Source organism: Macaca fascicularis, chromosome 15 (assembly GCF_037993035.2).
Source record: "Macaca fascicularis isolate 582-1 chromosome 15, T2T-MFA8v1.1".
Taxonomy (NCBI): domain Eukaryota; kingdom Metazoa; phylum Chordata; class Mammalia; order Primates; family Cercopithecidae; genus Macaca; species Macaca fascicularis.
Genome location: NC_088389.1, coordinates 46,725,697 through 46,749,964, shown reverse-complemented (window position 1 = coordinate 46,749,964; position 24,268 = coordinate 46,725,697). Strand labels below are relative to the sequence as shown.

Genomic DNA, 24,268 nt, shown 5'->3' with positions numbered 1-24,268 from the left:
ATTGCTACTACCAGATTTGATGACTCAGGTAGATAACTGTTAAAAATGTTTTTCCAACTCCACTTTTCAGTGTGCCGTTCTGCTTATTTACATGCACACATGCCACTGTCAACCACTTCCTCTAATTAACCAAGATTAAGTCAGGATTCCCGATGAAAACAAAAACTTTATTACTTTAAGACAACTATAGCTTAATAATATATTAAAAATATATAAAAGAATATCAAATTTAAATATTTAGTAAAATTTAATAGTTTTGGCTTTGTCCATTCTTATTGCATGTGCATACATACTGATTTGTATTTCAGAGTATATGCTTAGAGTATAAGAAAAATGAAACAAAAAATTTCTAAAACATATGCCACATGGCTTTGTGGTCCTCCAGTCAGAACTAACAACAACTTACCTTCAAGTTTTTTAAGCAGCAATTCTATCACAGATAAAGCTTCTGTTCTCACAGATGAGTAGGTCTTATTTTCTAAAAAGAAAAATCATACAGTTTATACGGCCTGCCTGAAAAACGCAACCTCCAAGATTAAATTTGTGTTACTGAAAGAAAGATGTCCAGAAATTACAACTCTAGGGAAGGGTACATCTGGTTTTTTGTTTTGTTATGTTTTAAAGGAAGCTTCCCTTTGCTAAGTATCAAATACTTGAAATGTGCTAATGTACATAGTCTCCTACTTTGGGAAAACAAAAACCTGTCAGCCAAGTATACCAATCACCACAACAAATGGTAATATTTAAATGATCCATTTTAGAAGTGGAAGATGAAAAAACTATCTCAAACACAAAATCATCTTCACATCACACATAAGAACGATCCTTAGGTCTGCATGACCCTCCTCATTTTACCAAAGAACATTATACGACCCAGTGTTTAAGCCGATCAGGGAAACCTGGAACCCAGCAAAGACAAGTCTGTTGGCCGCCAGTTCTTTATCCATAAAAGCATGTTACTGCCAGCAACTGCAACTGAAGCATGCTTCCTTGGCATCCACTCTTTGACATGGCATCTGATTCACGGTGAAATTGTCTACCAAAAAAATCAACATACAACCAAGCCCAAAGCAGGGTAGGCATGAGATGGGCCTTAATCTTGTTATGCTATGAAGTACAGAAGTGCTACAGTGACGGTGACCTGTCAAAATGACACAGGAGTCAGCTTGAAAGGGCTTCCACTGGCCAAATCTGGGACAATTTGAGTAACAAATTAAGATTTAAAAACTTAAATTATAAACCCTTTGAAGGGGGAAAGAAATCCATGAATCAATGCCAGTAACAGATAAATAAAAAGATGGGCAGAAGAGAAGAATCTTGCTTACAATAGAATTCCAACTATCAAATGGTGAATGTGGACAAAATGCTAGAGTTGCAAAATCATCTTAGTAAAAACTGGTTCAGGGAAGAATCATCAATGCATGCTAAATATAGAGAAGAGATTGTAAAGAAGATAAACATTATTTGAACGATCTTAAGGTCTGTTCCCACAGGCTACTTATTAGACACAAAAGGAAAATATAGTAACTAGCCATTAGAGAGAAACTGATAGTACCTTGACCAGGTAATCAAAATTAACATCACAAATGATAACAGATGGACACTGTGTGTGCCTCTTAATGTGAGGACATATCACTTATGTAAGTATCCCAACTGGGAATTCATAACCTGGATCTGATCATGAGAAAACATCAAACACCAAATGAGAAACACTGTTTTTTTCAAAAAGGGACTTTATTCTTCAAAATTGTCAATGTCCTAAGACAAAGAAAGATTGACAAAGTATTCCAGATTGAAGGAGACTAAAAATATATGACAACAAAATTCAATAAATAATTATGAATTGGAGGCCAAGGCGGGCAGATCACGTGAGGTCAGGAGTTTGAGACTAAGACTAGCCAACATGGTGAAACCCCGTCTCTATGAAAAGTACAAAAATTAGCCAGGCTTGATGGCACACACCTGTAAGCCCAGCTACTTGGGAAACTGTGGCAGGAGAATCACTTAAACCCAGGAGGCAGAGCTGCAGTGAGCCAAGATCACACCATTGCACTCCAGCCTGGGTGACAGAGCAGACCCTGTCTCAAAAATAATAATAATAATCATCATCATCATCATCATCCTGGACTGGATTCCCTAATGAAGGGGAGGGAAAAAAAAACAATCCTATAAAGAACATTACTGGCTGGGTGTGGTGGCTCATGTCTATAACTCCAGTATTTTGGGAGGCCAAGACAGGTGGATTGCTCGAGCTCAGGAGTCCGAGAACACCCTGGGCCAACACAGTGAAGCCCTGTCTCTACAATTAATATAAAAATTAGCCAGGTGTGATAGTAACTGTAATCCAAGCTACTTGGGAGACTGAGGCAGGAGGATTGCTTGAACCTGGAAGGTGGAGGTTGCAGTGAGCTGAGATCACACCTCTGCACTTCAGCCTGAGTGACAGAGCGAGACTCTGTCTCAAAAAGTAAAAATAAAAATAAAGAACATTACCGAATCAACTGAACAAACTAGAGTATGAACAATAAACATTTGATTTAAAAAACTGCATCCATGTTTACTACCTAAAGTTGACAATGGTACTGTGGCACACTAAATAACTGAGGAAAAAGGGGGCCTGATGTAAGCAACATACTTTCAAATGGTTCAGGAGAAAAACATGTATACAGAAGTCCAAATGACAAAGCAAATGGCACAAAATGTTAACAGATGATTCTGGGTAAAGTGTATACATATTGCAGAGTATTAAATGTACTGTCGTTGCAACCATTGTGTAAGTTTGAATTTACTTTCAAATAACAATTTTGTAAAAATACTTGTCACGAAGGTTTTTCTAAACTAGATGCTAAAATCCTGTTATAGTTCCAGATTTAAATATTCCAGTTAAGGGGTACACACGGAGTATATTAAGTAGCAGAGTCCAGTAGCTGTTTCAGAAATTTAGTTCCTAAGACAAGGTAGGAAATATTTGAAGCTCGGCTCCTTAGCTTTAAAATTAGGACTCCCTCGTCAGTTTTAGTTTACTACACTCACCTAAAGAATATGTGATTGATTTACAAGTTTCAAGCAGAATTTCAGCCAAAGCCTCAGGATCTGCATATTCTTCTTCCAAAAGCATTAACCTATACAAATCAGAAAGCAAGGTACAAATGCTAATTATTAAGAAACAGTCTAAAACTTTCCTGTCACAATTTCTGTCTGTATGTATCATTGTCACTTTAGCTACTAGTTTTTAAATGTATAAAAATTCCACTGATTATATATAAAATGCTGCAGGGGTGGGGGGAACAAAATAAAAAACTGAACCATGAAGCAGTTTACCCCTGAAAAAAGGCATTCATTGATTGTAAGACTCCTAGCTGCACTTTCCACGTGCTGAGTTTTAGCCGTTCACACATCAGTTTGCACAGCTCCTGACGATAACAACCTGGGAAAGAAAGACAAGGTGGGACACAGCAGGAGAGAGTATAAAAGAGCAAGAGATGGAATAAATGAGGGACAGACAGAGCAAGAGAAAGGCAGAGGGACAGAGAAAGAGAGAAGGCAGGGAGGATAAGGGAGAGAAAAGCAGGAAAAAGAGAAATAAAACAATACATATTTTTAATTAAAGCCATTGAAATTTCTCCAAAACCTTCAGCATGACTTTGTACTCAATCCCCAAACAAATTTCCTTGATCAGAAACTGCCCCCACAAAGGTACAATATAATTGTTTACAAATATTCACTTTCAAGGCATATGGTTCTCCATGGAACTGAGAAAGCACTTTAACCACACCCCCTTTGCCCCTCAAAACTCCCTGAATGACAGCCAAAGAAACGAGAACTCTGGAGGCCAGGAGCTCCTCTCTAGATGCTCACAAGCCTCTGCAAATTGCAGGTTTGCCAAGAGTCAACAGTGCTTTCTTATAAACCTGTTATGCCAAGCGCAACTGTAATTATAATTATATAATTAATATTATGCCAACTGATGAACCAGCAGAAAACTTAAGAACAAAATTGTTTTTAATTACTGTAAGATTTTGTAGGGCTCAAACAAATGTAAAAATGGGGGAAAAATCTAGAATTCTGCACTAGAATTGTCTCATAAGAGCTTGAAATTTCTCTATTTTAAAGAAACAAAACCCAGAAATTGTAGATATACGTAAGAAGCCAATGCGTAACAGTTAAGTTCCTAAAGAAAAGGCCTTGGTTCGCAATAAATGCACTTTTCTATTAACAACCTTCTACATCTTATATTAAAATAAACTGCTTTATGTTTGTATCAACTTTCTCATACAATTTCCTACCTTAGCTGTCTCCACCTATCAAGGAAAAGTGTAACAGTCTTTATAGTGTCATATTAGTGGACTTCCACTGCAGTGTATAATATTAAGAAATAAAACCACTTGCAAATTTGTATCTTCTGGGAAACTCTTCCTATAAACACAGCAAATACGTAAGTTCACTCAAAGGCTGACAGGGCTCAAAGAGAACTTTAACTCTGATTCTAGACATATCCAATTACAAATACTCAACAATACCTTTTTTAATAACATTCAGTAATATTGTTGCTTGGCATGGAGGCTCATACCTATAAATCCCAGCACTTCAGGAGGGAGGCCAAAGTGGGAGGATCACTTGAGCCCAGGAGTTTGAGACCAACCTGGGCAACATAGCAAGACCTCACCTCTTCAAAAACAAAAAAAACAAAAAACTAGCTAGGTGTCATGGCATGCACCTGTATACCCAAATACTTGGGAGGCTGAGGCAGGAAGATCACTTGAGCCCTGGACGTAAAGGCTGCAGGGACTGCACCATTGCACTCCAGCCTGGGTAACAGAGCAAGACCCTGTCTCCAAAAAAAAAAAAAAAAAATATATATATATATATATATATATGTAGACACACACACTAAGATCTTCAGCGGGACGCACTGTAGGACCCAACCCAAGGCAAGCTTAAAGGGTAGCATCATCACTTCTTGGCCTTTTGGCTAAGATCCAGTGTAAAGGGTAGTATCATCCCAAGGTTAAGGCCCTATCAGGGGACTCGAAACTAACTGCAACCTCATCCAATAATAAAGGTTTACTATTGATTTAATCTTTGGGAAATACATGTCCAGTTCTGAAAATCGTCCAGTAGTGAGTTTTCACTGAAACAAGGATTTCAAGTGCTTACTGAACACTTGGTAACACGGCCATTCATTTTAGGATAAAGAGACCCCACTAATAAACTTTGTGGATTCCTCCAAATGATCATCAAGAAGATCAGCAGAACTCTTCTATCAAACTCTCTGCATAAAATGTATCATGGTTATTATAGGTGGAACTATGCCCCCAAAGTTCGTATGTTGAAATACTATCCCCCAGTACCTCAGAATGTTACTGTATTATTATTAGATAGAAGACAGACCCTTTAAAGAGGTCCTGTGAGTGGGCCCTAATACAGTGTGTCTGGTGTCATTACAGGAAGAGGTGATTAAGACACAGAGACAACAAAGATCATGTGAAGACACACGGAGAAGACAGCCATTCCCAAGCCAAGGTCTCAGAAGAAACTAACCCTGCTGACGATGCCTTGATCTCAAAAGCTCAGACTTCCATCCTCCAGAATTGTGAGAAAATAAATTTCTGCTAAGCCACCCAGTCCGTGATACTTTCTTACAGCAGCCCTCGCTGCAATGGTACACTGATCAGTGAGGTGATATGCTAATGTACACAAAAAATTTCCACTGAGTAATTCTCATTACTAATCAATCAGGCTCGATAAGAAACAATAACTATACTTTGTCATACAGAAAACCTTTGCTCTCATTAAGTAACCTCTGGTTACAGCACTTCTTCAAATGCGGTTTCTGGTGCTTACGTTGGGTCTCTGCGTTTCGGGGCCAGGCTTTGCCCAGGCTTTCAAAGGCACCCAGCAGATATTCCAGCTGGAGCTCCTTTTCCTTCTCATTCTCATCTTCATTTTTGGTTGTCTGGACCCCACTACTTTCAAGTGAATTCTAGGATATATCAAAGAAAATAAAATTTAATATTTTCTTCTTCAAAGTTACAGGTATGCTATTAAACCAATCAGAGTACTAGGGCAGGAGCTATTAACCAAGAGTTAAACAGTAAATTCTCTACCATAAGCTTCCCCATTTACGACAAGGATTTATAACCAGAATACTGTGTCTCTAATAAATTTAGGAAATACTTTACAGGAATCTGTAAACAAAAGCTAAAAAATACTGCATATGTAGTCTTTTGAGCATAACGTGAGATCTGCATGAGAATCAGGTATTAAAGATGGAAGAAACTCAGTAACGATCTGAATAAATCCAAACTCTTTCTTGATAGATAGGAAAACAGAGGCTAAGAGAAGCAACTGGTCCAGCTCGCTAGTGATGTCATCAACTTAAAATACAAGTCTCCTAAATCCATATGCTATCACTATGTTTGTAATAGAAATTATTTAAATAGCCTTATTACTGAAAGAAAACAACTGCAAATTAGCAGCAATAAGAAATAAGAATGTTACTTAAAATATTTCATGTTTCACAAATAGGGAAACCACATTCTTTTTTTCTTTTTTTTGGACCAGTGCCCAACTTTTAAAACTGAGTATTCCATTTTCCACATGAAACCTGAGTGGTTATTTTTTTGACCCAAATCCTCCACTATATGGCAGAGGCAATTCACATGACACACTGAGCTTCTTGCCTTTATTCTAGGATGGCTGGGGTGGCTTAGCTTATTAGCTAAGCCAAAGCTTATTATGACATAAACTGTTCATTCACTACCAAATCCACTCTCTGCTTCTCCCATGGAGGGAAAATGGACACCCAGAATGAAGACTCAGTCTGCTGCCAGGTGTGCTAAGTACTGAGCAACGGGATGGATATAAGTCAAAGTGCCATCTAGCGGTGCCCAGGAACTCTCCTCAAGAGAGAACTGGCATGCCCACTGTGATCCTTCATCCTTGCTTCACCTCCTCTGCATTCCTGCCTGGAACACACATACACTGTGGACCTTGAGGATGATGACTCCACCCTAGAAATGGCAGAGTTGGAAGATGTAAAGAGCCGGAATACCTGAACGCTTTGTGATGCTCCCAATGCTACATGAGAAACATAGCACTGTCTATCTTGTTTAAGGCCATATTTTGGAATTTCTCTGCTACTTGCAGCTAAACTAATCCTAATAATCAGGACATAGGGGAAAACAATGTTTTAACTCTTTCTTTTTAAAGTATAAACCAGAACTGAGGATACAGGTGGTATTACCTTCTTGATGAGAGGTATGACAATGTCAGAAAACTCCTGGAATCTGTCTTCTTTGGTGGCCTTCAAGACATCAGCTGCACAGCTGATTGCTACAATCTTGTATTTGAGATTCTCTTTGCTACATTCCTTCAGAACAGCTTGAAGAATTTCATTTGTGCTGGGTTGATTGGGCACAGACTTTTCCAGCTCTGCACTACAGGATCCATAAAAAAGCATCAGAAGTTAATAAAGGCTGCAGCTTTCAGGTTCAGTTTAAGAAATGGCATCCTCATTGAAAGAACATTTACCTGCAAGCTGTCACCACACAGGCAATGGCTTTCAACAGCTCTTCCTAAGGGGGTGAAAGATGAGGACATACTATTAATCCCAAACATGTCATTTACACTCTCTACACTATGATTATAATTACCTTAGGAATTTCTGATAACTGTGACAGCAAAAATTAACAATTGTCACCTCATCTTTAATGCATAATTTTAAGCACATCCACCAAGTTTTACTCCAAACCATGGACGCAGGATAATCATCTTTACCTCCATTTCGTAGAAGCCTAAAGAACTGATTTGACCCAGGTCTCACAGACAACAGTGTCAACCACAGAATTAGAATGATGTCTGACTCCCAGTCCAGTACTACTTCAGTACCGCATGGGCCACTGTTGACCTTTACAACATAAAGATCATTATGTTGCCACAATCTCATGTTCCCCACTGAGTGTTCACTGTAAGAATCCTACTAAAGCCCTTGTGTAAAAAAATAACTGTTACTAATTCATAGGTCCCAGAGATGGGCATCTTCAGCCCCAGGTTTAGAAGCAGCCTACCTTGCTACTCTATGTCACACGGGCCCAATCCTGATCTTTTTATGCTCAATCCTGATCTGTTCATAAGGTCAACAGGTACAAAATGCTGACAAGTTGGTTTAAGACATAACTTGGAAGGCTGAATATGAAAAATGTATCTATCTCCAGCATTACTGTCCATTATGCAAGGCCACGTGGGTTCCAGTTTCAGAGGAAATACCACAGTTAATTGGGCAAGGTTTACCCAAAGCTCCACCGTCTAGGAAATCTGGTTCACAAAAATAATCCATCAGAAGTTACACAAAACCAGACCCTTATTATTATATGAAATGAAAGATGAAGTCAGAATCCCTTTAACTGGGCATGAATGGTTCCTTTACCTTTCCTGCCCACGTTCTTCCAGCCAGGCCTTGCAGCAATGCGGTCAGTATCATTCCGAGATATGGAGGTACTAGAGAGCTAGTTTGCTTTGCAATTGATGCCATGGCAATTGCACCCTGGGCTTTCATTTTCCAAGACTGAGACTGCAAAGCCTTCTGGGTAATAGTAATTAACTCCTGCAGGTATAATCGAATGCCACCAAAAGAACCTAGGAAAGCAAAATTAAAACAACTTTTAAGTGACAAGAAAAATTAACTGATTTTTCTAAGTCTGAAAAAGAGTCAGTGACCAACAGTCTAAAAGCAGTGATTCTCAACTGTTAAAACACACCACTCTCTCAAAGGGAGAGAAAGTGTGATGGTGTTGTGACTTACTCTCACAATAGTAGAACTTTACGAACTTAGGTACCCACAGGAACGTATCACACAAATGGGCATCACCCATTAATATGTAACAAGGTGAAAAACACATTTAGAAAACCACTCTAAAATAGTCTAAGGCCACATAAAATCACACTCTCAATTAAAAATGTAAAGCTCTCCTTGCTCACAGAGTTTGTATTCTCTCATGTGGACAGTGAGGAATGAGTAAAGACAAAAATCCTAAGTGCCAACCTTGAGAACTCAGCAAATGGGATGGGTGCATATTAAGGTCCTGGGAAAGTAACTTTAGAGGAGTTTATGAAAAATGAATGCAAGTAAAAAATTCTAGCTGTGATTCCTAAGAAGCAGGTTTAACTCAGGTCACACTACTAACCAGGTACATTTTCCTGCCACACTTCAGTCCATAAATTACATTCTTCTTTTTCGGATTTTTCCTCATCAGCAATTTCATGCATGCCTAAAAATGCCAGAGGCAGGACTTCTTTTGCATGATTCTTTAACACATCAGGGCTGTATCGTCCAATAGCATGAATAGTCAAAGCACAAGAGGTCTTGTAGATAGGTTCTGAAAAGGAGAAACCAAAATCTTTATGATATTTATTGTTTTTAAGGGTAACTGATCTAAATAGGCTATTGTTCAACTCATACAATAGCAAAACAAATAGGTAAAATCAATTAGAAATGTTTCTAGCAGGCTGGGTTGTGGTGGCTCACACCTGTAATCCCAGCACTTTGAGAGGCCAAGGTGGGCAGATAGCTTGAGCTCGGGAGTTTAAGACCAGCCTGGGCAACATGGCGAAACCCCATCTGTACAAAAAATACAAAAATTAACCAGGTGTGGTGGCACGTGCCTGTAGTCCCCGCTACTCAGAAGGTTGAGGCACAAGAATCGCTTGAGCCCAGGAGGCTGAGGTTGCAGTGAGCCGAGATAGCACCACTGCACTCCAGCCTCAGTGACAAAGCCAGACACCATCTCAAAAAAAAAAAGAAAAGGAAAGAAACAAATGTTTCTAGCAAATCACATAAAATCATGGAGGGTAAGACCTAATTTGTACTGTTTTACTGGGCTGTTAACATCTAAATTTAAAATGACATAAAATAGAAAAAGAAAGGTACCTTCTTTCTCCATATACCACCCACTGAGCTTCTGCAGGAGTTTTTCAGTGCTGCTATCCCGTGAAGTCTGAAAAAGAAACAATCCTAAGTATTTCTTTGTAACTGTCAGAGTTTTATTTAACTAAGCAAGAAATTTAACTCACCCGAACTAAATGGCCCATGGCAAATGCACAAGATTTCTGAATCACACTGTTCCGATCTGTCAGGCCACTAAGCAAAGCACTCATAAGTTTACCTACCAGAAATAAAGAGAAAAAAATCTGATACTTGGTTGACCAAATGTTCCACTCTGTTCCCAGAACCCAAACAAACCTAACCCTATAATTAACATCTGATTTCCTCCACAGTATAGATTTCTGAATGTTATATTTATATATCCATTTGCTTCCTTTCACCTCATATAAAGTTAAAATTAAACCAGAATATCGTGGAAAACTTTGCAAAAATGAGAGCCAGGTATATAAAGAACATTAGCCCAGTCTAGAAACCAATCTAAGAAGAGAAAAATGCTGACGTAAAATCAGCTATCAATGGTAAGTCCTCTGGAATAGAGGATACTTTTACCTCCATATACCACTAAGGAACAATCAAACGTTTATGAACAGTGAAAAGTTGCTAAACTTGATAAACCCTGCACTTCCTGCAGACAAGGAAATGAAGGGGCCAGGGGACTGAAGGGAGAAAAGGCACACAGCATCACAAGCAGGTCTGAATGATAATTATTTTTCCTTTTTAAAACTCTGTCACACAAGACAGGGCCGTGCAAAAATATCACCACACATCACTTGACAAACTCACCTGAGTAAGGTGTTAGGTCCTGAGGACACTGAGTAGTTAATGACACAATGACACTGGCACAGCCACCCTACAGGATTACAAAAGCAAAGGTCTAAATCTGATGGTCACAATGTTCTACCTACCAAACCACTGGCTTAGGTGCCAAAAATTTAAACATATAAAATACATGAAACCTAATACCCCCTCCAGGATTCAATACAGAAAAAGGAAAACTCTTAAACTAGTAATGCAGAGATTTTATTTTTTAAACTCCCAAGAGAAACATGGGTGATCTTAGACATTGTGAAAAAGAAAGAAAACTGGTACAATCTTCTGGAAAAGCAAAATATGTCATCTTGTCCATCACTGGGCTAACATTTCCATTTCTAGAAATTTAACCAAATATCTTCAGGTATGCCTCATCAACATTAAGCATCACGGTGCTTTACTAATTTTTCAAAAACTGAAAACAAGTCAGATGTTCCCTGATGGAATAAAATAAATGATGTTACATCCATACAGTGGAGTATCACAGGGCCATTAGAAGAGGACATTGCAGAAGATACATGTGCAGAAAAGACCGGAAGGAAACACTCCAAAATACTAACAGCAGTTATCTCTGTATAGCAAAATTCTGGACAATTTTTAACTTTTTCCTAATCTATAAATGCTAAAATTTTAAAATACCGGCAAGTGTTAATTTTATCATAAGAAAAAATGTGAGTTATTAATTTGTTGTTAAAAGGGTGGTGGGCAGGGGGGCGTCTGATCCTTCAAAGATCTTGAAAACGAAGACATTTTTCTGTTCAAACACTGCTGACCCCTCTGTGAAAAATCCAATTGCCACCTAAAACAATCCATGCCCTAATAACTGGATGCGCATTTCCATGAACTGCTAATGAATGACAACCTAGAGGGTACGTACATGGCACCCAGAGAACAGAAATGATTCCACTAAGTAAGTTAAGACAATACTTACTGGAACAGTTACATGTTTTCAGTTATCGGTGCAACCACAGAAATAAAATGGTTAGTGTATAATAATATTAGATTTTGTGGTAAAACATGAATTTCAAACATGATGGCTGTTATATCCTTATGGCCAAAACTAACAAAGATGCACATTTCTTCTTGTGAAAAGTACACTTACCTTAGTTCCAAGACCTACACCACTTCTGATCAGTTCACACAACCTAGGAACTAGCTCGCCCAGCACCGACACATCAAGATATTGCAGGCACTTTTGAAAAAGGACAAATATAAAGGTAAGCCTTGGCAAATAAGTCAGGACCACATCTTCAATTAAAAACTGCCCTTGTCAAACATGTACCCACTGGATTTGACACAAAGTTGAAAAATCACTGTTTGATTCTGCTCTAATTTCAATATTAAAACCACCACTGTACTACAAACAGAAAAATTATTCATCAGTGATTCAACACTAAAAACAAACCAAAAAATGAAAAACATCAATTTGCTAAAAAAGAAAATAATGGTTACTCAAGAATAAAGAATCTTTCCGAGCCTACTTCCTCTTTATCAATCCATGTTTAGTATAAAAAACCTAAACTAAAAATTGACCTTCTACAGTGGGCCTACCCTACCAAATCCCCTCTAATGAGTCAATTTCTTAGATGAATTTTCCTATAAATTGCTGGCTTTTATTTTTGAAAATGCAATTAACATGTTTTCTATTAATAATGAATATAACTAAATGGTATTCACTAACTATTTCTATTTCTTTAAATTTTTATTTCCCCCCAATAATCCAACAAAGATACAACATTCTTAGACCAAATTTTGGTAACAGTCCCCCAACAGGTACTAAAACATAACTACTTCTCTTGTCCAGTTTAACGTAGTTTTTTGTACATTTCAATTTTTTTAGGGGTTGGATCTGTATCTTCAGAGTCCTGCTAAAGGTATAGATCTGCTTAGCAAACTAGTTTCCAGTAAACACAATCATAGCTAACTAACCACTACCGGGAGTACACAACAGAGTAACTTTACCAAGACTCCAGGAACTTTAGAAATCAGAACCTGAGAGTGCCAAGCAGCTCTTTACTGCAAATGCCTTCCTATGACTAAAACAACATATCGACATTGCCCAATCTCTTCACCTACCTTTATGTTACCTACTTCATTAAATACCTCCAGCTTATAACTTTCCTAGTTCCTCCCAAAGATAACTATTAGGCACAGGCACAACTCTGAACCTTTCTAAATACACAGATCAAAAGACTACAGATGTAAATTTATACAGAGCTCTTAATATGTTGTTGTCCCTTGTAACACAAATTTGGACCGACTGTTTCTGGTATTTGGGGAACTATTTATTCCACTTAGTGACAGAGAAGAAAAGAGAAATATACTAAGAAAAAACTGGAGTCACAACAGCTGCTCGACTCATCCCATAAGTCTCTACTTCATTTAACGTAGCCTGAAGACTTTGAAGAATTACACTTTCTTTTTTTTTTTTTTTTTTTTTGGAGACAGAGTCTCGCTCTGTAGCCCAGGCTGGAGTGCAGTGGCCGGATCTCAGCTCACTGCATCAGGTAAGCAAACCCTCTCATTATTTAAGACACTCACCATGTTGATTGTTTCCATCATCGGAGAGGATTTGGCAGCACTAAGCCGAGCACTATCCATCGCAGCCTAAAGAACAGAAATTCAAGTCACTCGGCACATTCAATTAATTAGGAATAATCCACACACACACCATAAAAGACTTTCACTTCCAAATTACAGAACTTTAAAAAAAAAATAATCCATAGCTATAACAAAGGCACACATTAAGTCTAACTCTAATTTCTTTTGACCTATACTCAACAATTTACCAGGAGAAGCAGCACCTCACTACAGGCGAAAAATTCAGATAATAGTTAAGAAATTAGCATAGTATGGCTGTGGGCAAGTCATCCAGCCTTCTTGAGCCTGAGGTTCTCCATCCACTAAATAAAGGAACTGACTAAATAAATTTCTAAGGTTTTTAAAATTGTGTCTAAGCAGTAAAAAATTTTATACGGGTAGTTCTTTAACTTTGTAATCAACCTTCATATCTACAAAGGTATTTTAATCTAACAACTATGCTGAAGGAGAGGTTAATACTATCCAGATATGACAAAGGAGAAAAGTAAGTCATACACAAGTGACTTGCCTAGGGCTGCAAAGTTTAGACTAGAATTTATGTTTCCAAATTCTCAATGCTTAGTAAACATTCTATGGACACCCAGGAAGGGGCAAGTCTACTGCTGAAAGAGGGAAAAATAATGAATAAATAAGCAGCAGCAATATTAGAGGCAAAGGGTAAAGAGAGTAAGTTATTAGAGAAGTTTAGGCAAGTTAAAAAGCAAATGGTGAACAGAGGAAATATGTTGTATATAACAGTGTTTAATAGTTCTAATAAAAAAAGTAAATTAAAAAGTCAAATAGAAAAATAGGCATGGAATATAAACACAATCACAGAAGAAATATAAATGACTAATACGATATGAAAAGGCAATGGACAATGCTAGGAAAAGAGTGCAAATTAGAAAAATGAGATTCTTGTTATCAGATAAACATTATTCAACAGTGGCAAAGGTACGGAGAAAAAAGAACAATTAAAACCTTTGATGTTGCAAAACCTCTCCACCAAAAATTCAAAATCACTTCATGTAGAGCACTATGTATACATTAAAAAGAATGTGTATATATAGAAATGATATTCTATTAATTTAAAAAACAAATCACATAACGACATTCACAGTCTGATACTATTTTTAAATTAGTATGTTTGCTTGGTTCGGTAGCCTATGATTAAAAAGGAATTTGAGAGAAGGCACAGGAAACTTCTGATAGCAGGTGCTTCTCAGGGAATGATACTGTGGTGATGGGGAGACCTCCTGTGGGATTACTTTCTATCCTTCTGTATTAACTTTTCACAATAAACATGTCTCATCTGCAGTTTTTAAAAATTACTGATCAGGCCGGGTGCGGTGGCTCACGCCTGTAATCCCAGCACTTTGGGAGGCCGAGGCGGGCAGATCACGAGGTCAGGAGATCGAGACCATCCTGGCTAACACGGTGAAACCCCGTCTCTACCAAAAATACAAAAACATCAGCTGGGCGTGGTGGTGCATGCCTGTAATCCTAGCTACTCGGGAGGCTGAGGCAGGAGAATTGCTTGAACCCGGGAGGCAGAGGTTGTAGTGAGCTGAGATGGCACCACTGCACTCCAGCCTGGGTGACAGGGCAAGACTCCGTCTCCAAAAAAAAAAAAAAAAAAAAAGACTTTGATCAGAGACTAGGTGACTCCATTACACCTACAAAGCAGAATGATTTTGAGATATGCCAAAGTCTAGGTGCAAATACTCTTTGCTTACAGGGCGAGGGAGTCCATGGAAGGACTCTGAAGGTATAGATCCAAGCCCCCCAAAAATTGAAATGTACAAAAAACTATGTTAAACAAATGTTAATTCATTTTTTAGATAGAAGTGTCAGTTTTCATCCAATTCACAAAACAGTGTATGAGCTGACAACCTCTCTCCAAAAAATAGTAAAACACTGCATGTGGTGAGACAGGGTGAGTTCTGGTAAGAGTAGTGACAATGTCATTCAAATGAACCTTGGTATCTTAACAGGGCTCTCCACTCACCTTTTCTTGCTCTGTTGCCCGGAGGCTCAAATAATTGAGAACTTGGGGCTCCAATACACTCAAGGACTCTAGCAGAGCTGGAATGAGTTTTGGTGCATGTGGTTTCAACATGGCTCCCGCACTTTTGCTGATCTTCACAAGGGTGTTAATGCTACAAACATATGGAACACAACTCCTGAGTCCTTTTAACAAAAGTGAGAAGACCTACAAATCTCACCATGAGGCTGTTCTGCAGTTCACTGCATTAAAGCATATTGTCACATGGTTACAGAGCCTGGTCTTGGCATTTTGTTTAACTTTTATTAAAGAAACTTTCAAGCATATATAGAGGTAGAAAGAATGACAAAGTAGGAAAAGCCTACCTTCATTAATAGTAGGAATGAAATTCCATGTATTATTTATAGTAGGAATTTATATTTATGGTGAAATTTTATGGTAGGAATTTATAGTAGACATGAAATTCTATGTATTCTCCACCCAGTTCAACAATTAGCAACATTTGACCAATTTTGTTTCATTTATGCCTCCTCCAAACATACAGCCGCCATTCCCCCGCCACTGTATTACAGTTATGTGCTGCATGAGACATTTCAGTCAACAACAGCAGACCACAATGTCCAGCAGTGGTTCCATAAGATCATACAGGAATACCCTGGGGATATTGCAGGTTCTGTTTCAGACCACCACAATAAAGAAAGCCACATGAATTTTCTAGCTTACCAGTGCATATAAAAGTTTTGTTTACACTATATTGCAGTCTATTAAGTGTGCAATAGCATTATATCTAAAAGTACATTAGTTAACTTTAAAATATCTTAGTTACTGATCATCTCAGCTTTCAGCAAGTCATTATCTTTTTGCTGGTGGAGGGTCTTACCTCAATGGTGATGGCTACTGACTGGTGGTGATTGCTGAATGCTGGGGTGGCTGTCATAATTTCTTAAAGTAAGTCAACAATGAAGTTTGCTGTATCAATCAACTCCTCCTTTCACAAAATATTTCTTTGTAGCATGAGACGCAGTTTGATAGCATTTTACCCACATTAGAACGTCTTTCAAAGTTGGAGTCAATCCTCTCCAACCCTGTTGCTGCTTTATCAACTAAGTTTATGAAATATTCTAAATCCTTTGTGGTCATTTTAACGATGTTCACAGAATATTCACCAGGAGTAGCTTGCATCTCAAGAAACCACTTTCTTTGCTCATCGAGATAAGAAGCAACTCCTCTTCTGTTCAAGTTTCATCAGGAGATTGCAACAATTTAGTCACATCTTCAGGCCCCACTTCTAATTCTAGTTTTCTTACTATTTCCACCATGTATGCAGTGACTTCCTCCACTGACATCTTGAACTCCTCAAAGTTACCCATGAAAGTTGGAATCAACTTTTTCCGAACTCCTATTAATGACATTTTGACCTCCTCCCATGAATCATGAATGTTCTTAACCCACAATGATAAACCCTTTCCAGAAGGTTTTCAATTTACTTTGCCCAGATCCATCAGAGGAATCACTAACAATGGCAGCTCTAGCCTTACAAAATATACTTCTTGAATAGTAAGACTTGAAAGTTGAAATTACACCTTGATCCATGGGCTTCGGAATGGATGTTACGTTAACAGCCATGAAAACATTCATTTCCTTGTACCTCTCTATCAGAGCTCTTGGGTGACCAGGCACATTGTCAATGAGCAGTAATATTTTGAAAGGAATATTTGTTTTTTGTTTTTTTTGTTTGGTTGGTTTTTTCTTTTTTCTTTCTTTTTTTTGAGCAGTAGACTTCAACAGTGGACTAAAAATACTCAGTAAACCATGCTGTAACAGATAAGCTGTAATCCAGACTGTGTTGTTCCATTTCTAGATCACAGAGCAGATTTAGCAGAATTCTTACGGCTTTAGGATTTTTCAGAATGGTAAATGAGCACTGGCTTCAACTTAGTCACCAGCTGCATTAGCCCCTAACAAGACAGTTGGCCTGGCCTTTGAAGCGTTGCAGCCAGGCACTGACTTCTCTCTAGCTATGAAACTCCTACAAGGTATCTTTTGCCAACAGAAGGCTGTTTCATCTCCATTGAAAATCTGTTGTTGAGTGTAGACATCTTTATCAGTGATCGTAGCTAGATCTTCTGGGTAATCTGCCGCAGCTTCTATATCAGCAATTGCTGCTTCACCTTGCATCTTTATGTTACGAAGACAGCTTCTTTCCTTAAACCTCATGAACCAACCTGTGCTAGCTTCCAACTTTTCTTCTGCACCTTCCTTACTTCTCTTAGACTTCACAGAATTGAAGAGTTAGGGCCTTGCTCTGGATTAGGCTTTGGCTGAAGGGAATTTTGTGGCTGATTTGATCTTCTATCCAGAATATTCAAACTTTCTCCCTGTTAGCAAAAGGCTGTTTTGCTTTCTTATCATTTGTGTGTTGGCTGACATAGCACTTTAAACTTCCTTTAAGAACATTTCCTTTACATTCCCAACTTGGCTGTTTGGCACAAGAGGCCTAGCTTTCAGTCTATCTCAGCTTTCAACATTCCTTCCTCACTAAGCTTAATCATTTCTAGCTTTCTTATATTTAAAGTGAGAGACAGGCAACTCTTCCCTTCATTTAGACAGAGGGCATTGTGGGGTTATTAATTAGCCAATTCCAATATTGTTGTGTCTCAGGGAGTAAGACACTTGAGAAGTGGGAGAGAGATGGGGAACAGCTGTTCAGTGGAGCAATCAGGACACACACAACATTGATCAATTAAGTTCACCATCTTAAATGTGTGTAGTTCATACAACTCCAAAACAATTACAAAAGTAACATCAAACATCACTGATCACAGACCACCAAAACAGATATAACAATAATGCAAAGTATGAAATACTGTTAAGAATTACCAAAATGTGACATAGACATGAAGTGAACAGATTTGTGGCAACCCTGCATCAAGCAATCTAACTGTACCATTTTTCCAACTTCATGTTAATGTTTGCACACCCATGAAATCACCTAATGACACATCTCAGAAGTATCCTATTCACTAAGTGACGCGTGACTGCATTGGAAAGCATATCCCTTAACTAAACTTCACTATGAATATCTAAAAGACAAAGGTTCTTTATTATAATCATAATACCATTTTCACACTTCAAAAATATTAATGATTTTTCCATATCAAGTATCCAAATTTCTCTGTTTCATTAGCTTCTTAAACAGCTGGCATGCTAGAATCAGGATCCAAGCCCACTTATACATTGCAATCTACTGCATTTCCTAATTTTTTTAACAGTCTCCACTCTCCTCTTTTTTTCTTATTTGTCCTCGACTGTATTCCAGTCAGGTCATTTAACATGTTCCTCTCTCCCCTGTACAGATCTACAGGCTAAACTGAGTCCACGTTCAATTTTGTAAACACACACACACACACACACACACACACACACACACACAGAATCCTTCCTAGGCAATGCTGTGTGTGTCCTATTCCATCACATCACGATGCACTGGTTGTCTTTTTGTGCTGTGAGGAGTGATTGGTAAGTTCAGGTCTGGTTGCCCTGAATCATTATAAAGTTCTCGTCAGCCATTCACCCAGTGGATTTAGGGGCATCTAATGATCACTACTTAGATTTTACTGAGGGGAGCAAAAAGTGATACTTTTTTGTGTGTGTATGAGATGGAGTTTCACTCTTGTTGCCCAGGCTGGAGTGCAATGGTGCGATCTGGGCTTACCACAACCTCCGCCTCCCAGGTTCAAGCTATTCTCCTGCCTCAGCCTCCCAAGTAGCTGGGATTACATGCATGCGCCACCACACCTGGCTAATTTTTTTTGTATTTTTAGCAGAGACAGAGTTTCTCCATGTTGGCCAGGTTGGTCTCGAACTCCTGACCTCAGGTGATCTGCCCACCTCGGCCTCCCAAAGTGCTGGGATTACAGGCATGAGCCACCGTGCCCAGCCAAAGTGATACTCTTAGTTGCATCTGCCTTTGCAGTTGTTAGGTGAGTCCTTCTAAAAAAAACTTTCTCTCATCAACTATCTACTTGCCATGAAATACTGCTGGCACTATTATTAGTAATTTGTTCTACTTTTAAGAGTGAAATAAAAATGGAACAGATAAAGTTCCTAGACAGCACTGTAGTTTAAAAACAAACAAAACATACAAACTAGAATCCTACACTATTGGTTTTAACTTAAAGTAGCCATATATTATATCTAAAAGTGTAAGTACATTTTTTTGAATATTTTATCATTGCAGGTGGTAAACAGCTTGTCTTAAATCTAATAATGTGTGAAATATTACTAAATATTATCATGAACCAGCACGCTCCTGAGGACCTGCAGTGTAACAGGAAGATGTGCTTGTTGGGAGCAGAGGCTGATGACAACAGAAAAACATGCTTGACTCAGAATGCTGGGCAAAAGCAAGGTCTCACGAGAATGTTTCTGTGAAAATATTCTGTCTCACAAGTTTTCACAAATGACCCAAGGGTCATTCTCCTAAACCTCTTTCTCCATTATTTTCCAGAATCTAACCTTGAAAGAAACACGATTTCTAGGAACTGAGCAAATCCAATACATTCATTTCATCAACGGATGCACACCTGAGGGCTCGAACTTCCGTCACGGGGCTCATCATTCCTTTGTCCAGAAGGCAAGGCAGAAGGGCAGCGATGGTTCTCTGGCCAGCTGCTCCTTTGGCAGGGTCACACATTTTCACACAGACCTCACATACAAAGAGCATGGACGTTAGTGAAAGTGACCGCTCATCCAATAAAGCATTCATCTGACAAAAGACTTTCTACTTCACATATCTACAGAGAAGAATAAGTGAATCTACTTTCTCTGACACTACAGAGACACAGAGGAATGAGATCTGAGATTGAGTCTTAGGTCTGCCGAGAACTAAACAGAAAATCTAGTAATACATTTCACTGTCTAAGCACTGGTCCTCCAATTTGTGAAATACAGAACAAAATAGATGATGATCAAATGAGAAAATATGTAAGAAAGCACTCTAAAGAAGGTTTAGGGCTGGGTGCAGTAGCTCACACCTATAAACCCAACACTTTGGGAGGCCAAGGCAGGCGCATTGCTTGAGCCCAGAAGTTTGAGACCAGCCTGGGCAACATGAAGAGACCCTGTCTCTACAAAAAATATGAAAAATTAGCCAGTCATGGTGGCATACACCTGTGGTCCCAGCTCTCCAGGACGCTGAGGTGGGAGGATCACCTGAGCCCGAGAGGTCGAGACTGCAGTGAGTTGTGATCACAGCACTGCATACCAGCCTGGGTAACAGAGTGAGACCTTGTCTCCAAAAAACAAAAAAAAATTTAAAAAAAAAATTAAAGAAGTTTCGAAGTGTTATCATCATCATCATCATCATCATCATCATCATCAGTAACGTCAGGTCACACACAATATAGTGGTCAAGATCACACCTGAAACAAGAAAACACCTATATTTAAAACCTGGTTTTACTATTTCTGTGACCTATGGCAAGGTTTGTGCAACTAGAATGTAAAGTTCCTGATATATCACAAAATCAAGTTCAAGTGGGAGATAATTTAGTTTCAAAAAGCTTTCCAACCTCACAGATATGAAAGGTAGCTTTATATGTAAACATAGCAAAAGCAAGAGAAAAGACAGGTGTTGCTTGATCTGAGTGACGTGCTCTTCAGGGTTAAGTCAAAGTTTTATCTTAATTTCACCATTTAAAGAGACCACAAGTATACTCTGCTCAACATACCAGCATTACAGTGTTTACAGCACTCACTTTCTCATTCATTCTAAGAGTAGTGAACTACAACAGGAAGCCAATTATACTGCAACTACATGTCACTTGCTATGACAGTAAGTAAATCATTGTCATGGTCACCCAGAACTCTGCCCCACTCCATTCCCAATTTAAGACAGGAGTTTTCACCTTGCTCAGAGTTTTCAGAGCTAGTTCTGCTGCTTTTCGTACAGATTCCTAAAAATGACAAAAGTGTGAGATCATACAAGTTAGAGAGTTTCACTATAATCTACTCTACAATTTGCAATTTAATTGCCTCAGAGCCTATAGAGATTGGTGGAAAATCTTACATTTCATATTAGGTTAAAAAAAATTGGTATCTCATTAGACTCCCTGCCCATCAAGGAACACATTACCATGCCATACTACTAATTTTTCAACATTAACTGTAACCTATTTTGACCTTAATAAATTTAGCCATTAACAGTTGAGAAACTAAATGTATTATAAAAGTAAATACGTAAAGATCTATGTGAGAATTCTGAAACACTTAAAATCCTCCAATAAATAAAAAAGAAAGGTAAAACTGAAGTGCCTAATTTTAATAGTAAAATATCAAAAATACCTAAAATTAAGATTGCCCAAGAAAAATTCAGAGGAATTGGTCACATTATTTGAGAATAATTAAACCCATTTACAGAACTGATCAAAATACTGTTACTATATTCAAAACTGTTATTTGTCCCTAATCCAACAGAATCATGTGATCTCTACTGAAAGAAGGTATACAGCCACCTTTTTTTCAAGTCTATTTAATTTAGATCTAAGGATACCCAACCTTGCAACTTCACAGACACATTAAGACCGAAACGTTGGGGGAAAACATTGGTCTCTACCTGGAAATGGAATTTTGACATATACAACATAAATATTTTAATAATTCCAATTTAACTTTTTGTATGTATAAATGCTGATTTATTTCTATAATACCTTGATATCATCTTGTACTCTAAAAAGCGTTTCCCAAATTTCTGGAAGTTTATCAATGATGTCATCTAAGGGTCTTCCTCTCAATAAATCATTCAAAGCTAAACAGCTGAAAATTAAAATTTCATTTCAACATATGAAGAAGAAGGTCAGTATTTTACTATGAAACGTTTACACTAAAAAAGAAAACAGATTCTGCCTCTAATTCGAGTTCTCATCCCCTCACCCCAAAACAGCAATGACTTCTCTCCAGGTCCCTCAAATATACCATATATATATAGAATTTACAAGTATAAAATGTTTGTTTCCCACAACTACAATACAATCCCTTTGAGATGACACATCGTTTTTTATTCACCAGTGTGCCCCCAGGGCCTAGCACACTGCCACGTACATAATGGGCACTGAATGAATGTAATTTGTATACAGAAATTCTAACCTATAAAGTCATGACAGTACAAAAATATATCTCGGTATCTAACAATTTAACAGGTAATCTTCAACTTCTTTGATTTCATACTTATATAAACTATGACAATTTAGGAAAATCTTTAACCAAAGCTTAAATAGTTAAAGAAAAATAACTACCTAATGTAGCCAACAAGAAATATGCTTTTTAGTAGTTTTTTGTTTTGTTTTGTTTCGAGACAGAGTCTCACTCTGTCGCCCAGGCTAGAGTGCAGTGGCGCGATCTCGGCTCACTGCAACCTCTGCCTCCTGGGGTCAAACAATTCTCCTGCCTCAGTCTCCCGAGTAGCTGGGATTACAGGCACACGCCACTGGGCCCAGCTGATGTTTGTATTTTTAGTAGAGACGGGGTTTCACCATGTTGCCCATGCTGGTCTTGAACTCCTCATCTCAGGTGATCCACCCACCTCGGCCTCCCCAAATGCCAGGATCACAGGTGTGAGCCACCACACCCGGCCAGCTTTTTAGTAGTTTTAATTTATTCCTTTTGCACAAAGTATAAAACCTGGAAATTCTGAAGGGAAAAAAATTCGGTTTTATTTGACTAAACTTATATTCCTAAAAATAGTACCTGGATTCTCGAACTCGCCACATATTGCTTGTAAGGTTCTTAACCAAATCTTGAAGAATTTCTTTCAAATATTTATCCACCTAAGGAAAGCAAAAGGATAAAATTTAAAATGCAAAATCCATCAATAATCAAATTATTCAACTCTTAACCACACTGGTTAACCACATGTAACCCACACTGCCCATGTTTCTGTATTTTACAGCCTCCATGTCTCTCTAGGCCACTCAACCCACAAACCTCTTCCCACTTTTGGTCGCTATAAAGCTGCCAGGTGATCATTCTAAAATGTACATTTGATGCTCTTATTTTCCTCAGTGCATAAGAATGAAGTCCAATCACGCGGGCTTCACACAAAGTGCACACAAAGCCTTCCATGACTCATCCAGACCCAAAAGTACCATATTCTGTCTCACCTCCATTCCTTGGCACATGCCACCTCTACCTACAATCCCCTTCCCAGGTCCTAATTGCTTGGCTAACTCCTACTTGTCCCTCAAGGTTCATATTAGCCGTTCTTTCTCAGAGAAGACTGGCTTGGGTACTCTCCTCTCTGCTCCCGTAGCACCTTCTGAAGGAGCATCACACAAAACCATTCAATAACTGCACTGTTCCACTATACTGGAGACCCTCAAGGGGGTCAGGTGCAGTTACTGCACAGGACAGTGGAGTTACCGAGGGACAGAGTCTCACATCATCAGTGCAGTTACTGAGGGACAGAGTCTCATCATCAGTGCAGTTACTGAGGGACAGAGTCTCACTCATCATCAGTGCAGTTATTGAGGGACACAGTCTCACTCATCATCAGTGCAGTTACTGAGGGAAAGAGTCTCACTCATCATCAGTGCAGTTACTGAGGGACACAGTCTCACTCATCATCAGTGCAGTTACTGAGGGACAGAGTCTCACTCATCATCAGTGCAGTTACTAAGGGACAGAGTCTCACTCATCATCAGTGCAGTTACTGAGGGACAGAGTCTCACTCATCATCAGTGCAGTTAGTTGAGGGACAGAATCTCACTCATCATCAGTGCAGTTACTGAGGGGCACAGTCTCATCATCAGTGCAGTTAGTTGAGAGACAGTGTCTCACTCATTATCAGTGCAGTTATTGAGGGACAGTGTCTTACTCATCTTTTTATCCCCAGTACCTTACCCAGTGCCTGGTTCATGACTGTTCAGAATGAAA

The 24,268-nt window shown here is 38.6% G+C and overlaps 1 protein-coding gene across 4 annotated transcripts in view; it reads right to left on the bottom strand.

Annotated features, from left to right (window-relative positions):
• ECPAS (Ecm29 proteasome adaptor and scaffold) overlaps nucleotides 1-24,268 on the bottom strand; it is a 123,818-nt gene that overhangs the window by 1,291 nt on the left and 98,259 nt on the right. For all 4 annotated transcript variants that reach the window (XM_005581082.4, XM_005581083.4, XM_045373622.2 and 1 more), the window contains 18 exons: nucleotides 23,084-23,163; nucleotides 22,048-22,153; nucleotides 21,247-21,294; nucleotides 19,925-20,046; nucleotides 15,342-15,492; nucleotides 13,295-13,360; nucleotides 11,856-11,945; nucleotides 10,727-10,793; nucleotides 10,072-10,163; nucleotides 9,929-9,995; nucleotides 9,186-9,377; nucleotides 8,429-8,637; nucleotides 7,534-7,577; nucleotides 7,247-7,439; nucleotides 5,845-5,983; nucleotides 3,322-3,427; nucleotides 3,034-3,122; nucleotides 407-478 (listed from right to left, as the gene is read on the bottom strand). In XM_005581082.4, the coding sequence (XP_005581139.1) occupies nucleotides 407-478; nucleotides 3,034-3,122; nucleotides 3,322-3,427; nucleotides 5,845-5,983; nucleotides 7,247-7,439; nucleotides 7,534-7,577; nucleotides 8,429-8,637; nucleotides 9,186-9,377; nucleotides 9,929-9,995; nucleotides 10,072-10,163; nucleotides 10,727-10,793; nucleotides 11,856-11,945; nucleotides 13,295-13,360; nucleotides 15,342-15,492; nucleotides 19,925-20,046; nucleotides 21,247-21,294; nucleotides 22,048-22,153; nucleotides 23,084-23,163 (1,933 nt within the window). The remainder of the gene's footprint in view (nucleotides 1-406; nucleotides 479-3,033; nucleotides 3,123-3,321; nucleotides 3,428-5,844; nucleotides 5,984-7,246; nucleotides 7,440-7,533; nucleotides 7,578-8,428; nucleotides 8,638-9,185; nucleotides 9,378-9,928; nucleotides 9,996-10,071; nucleotides 10,164-10,726; nucleotides 10,794-11,855; nucleotides 11,946-13,294; nucleotides 13,361-15,341; nucleotides 15,493-19,924; nucleotides 20,047-21,246; nucleotides 21,295-22,047; nucleotides 22,154-23,083; nucleotides 23,164-24,268) is intronic.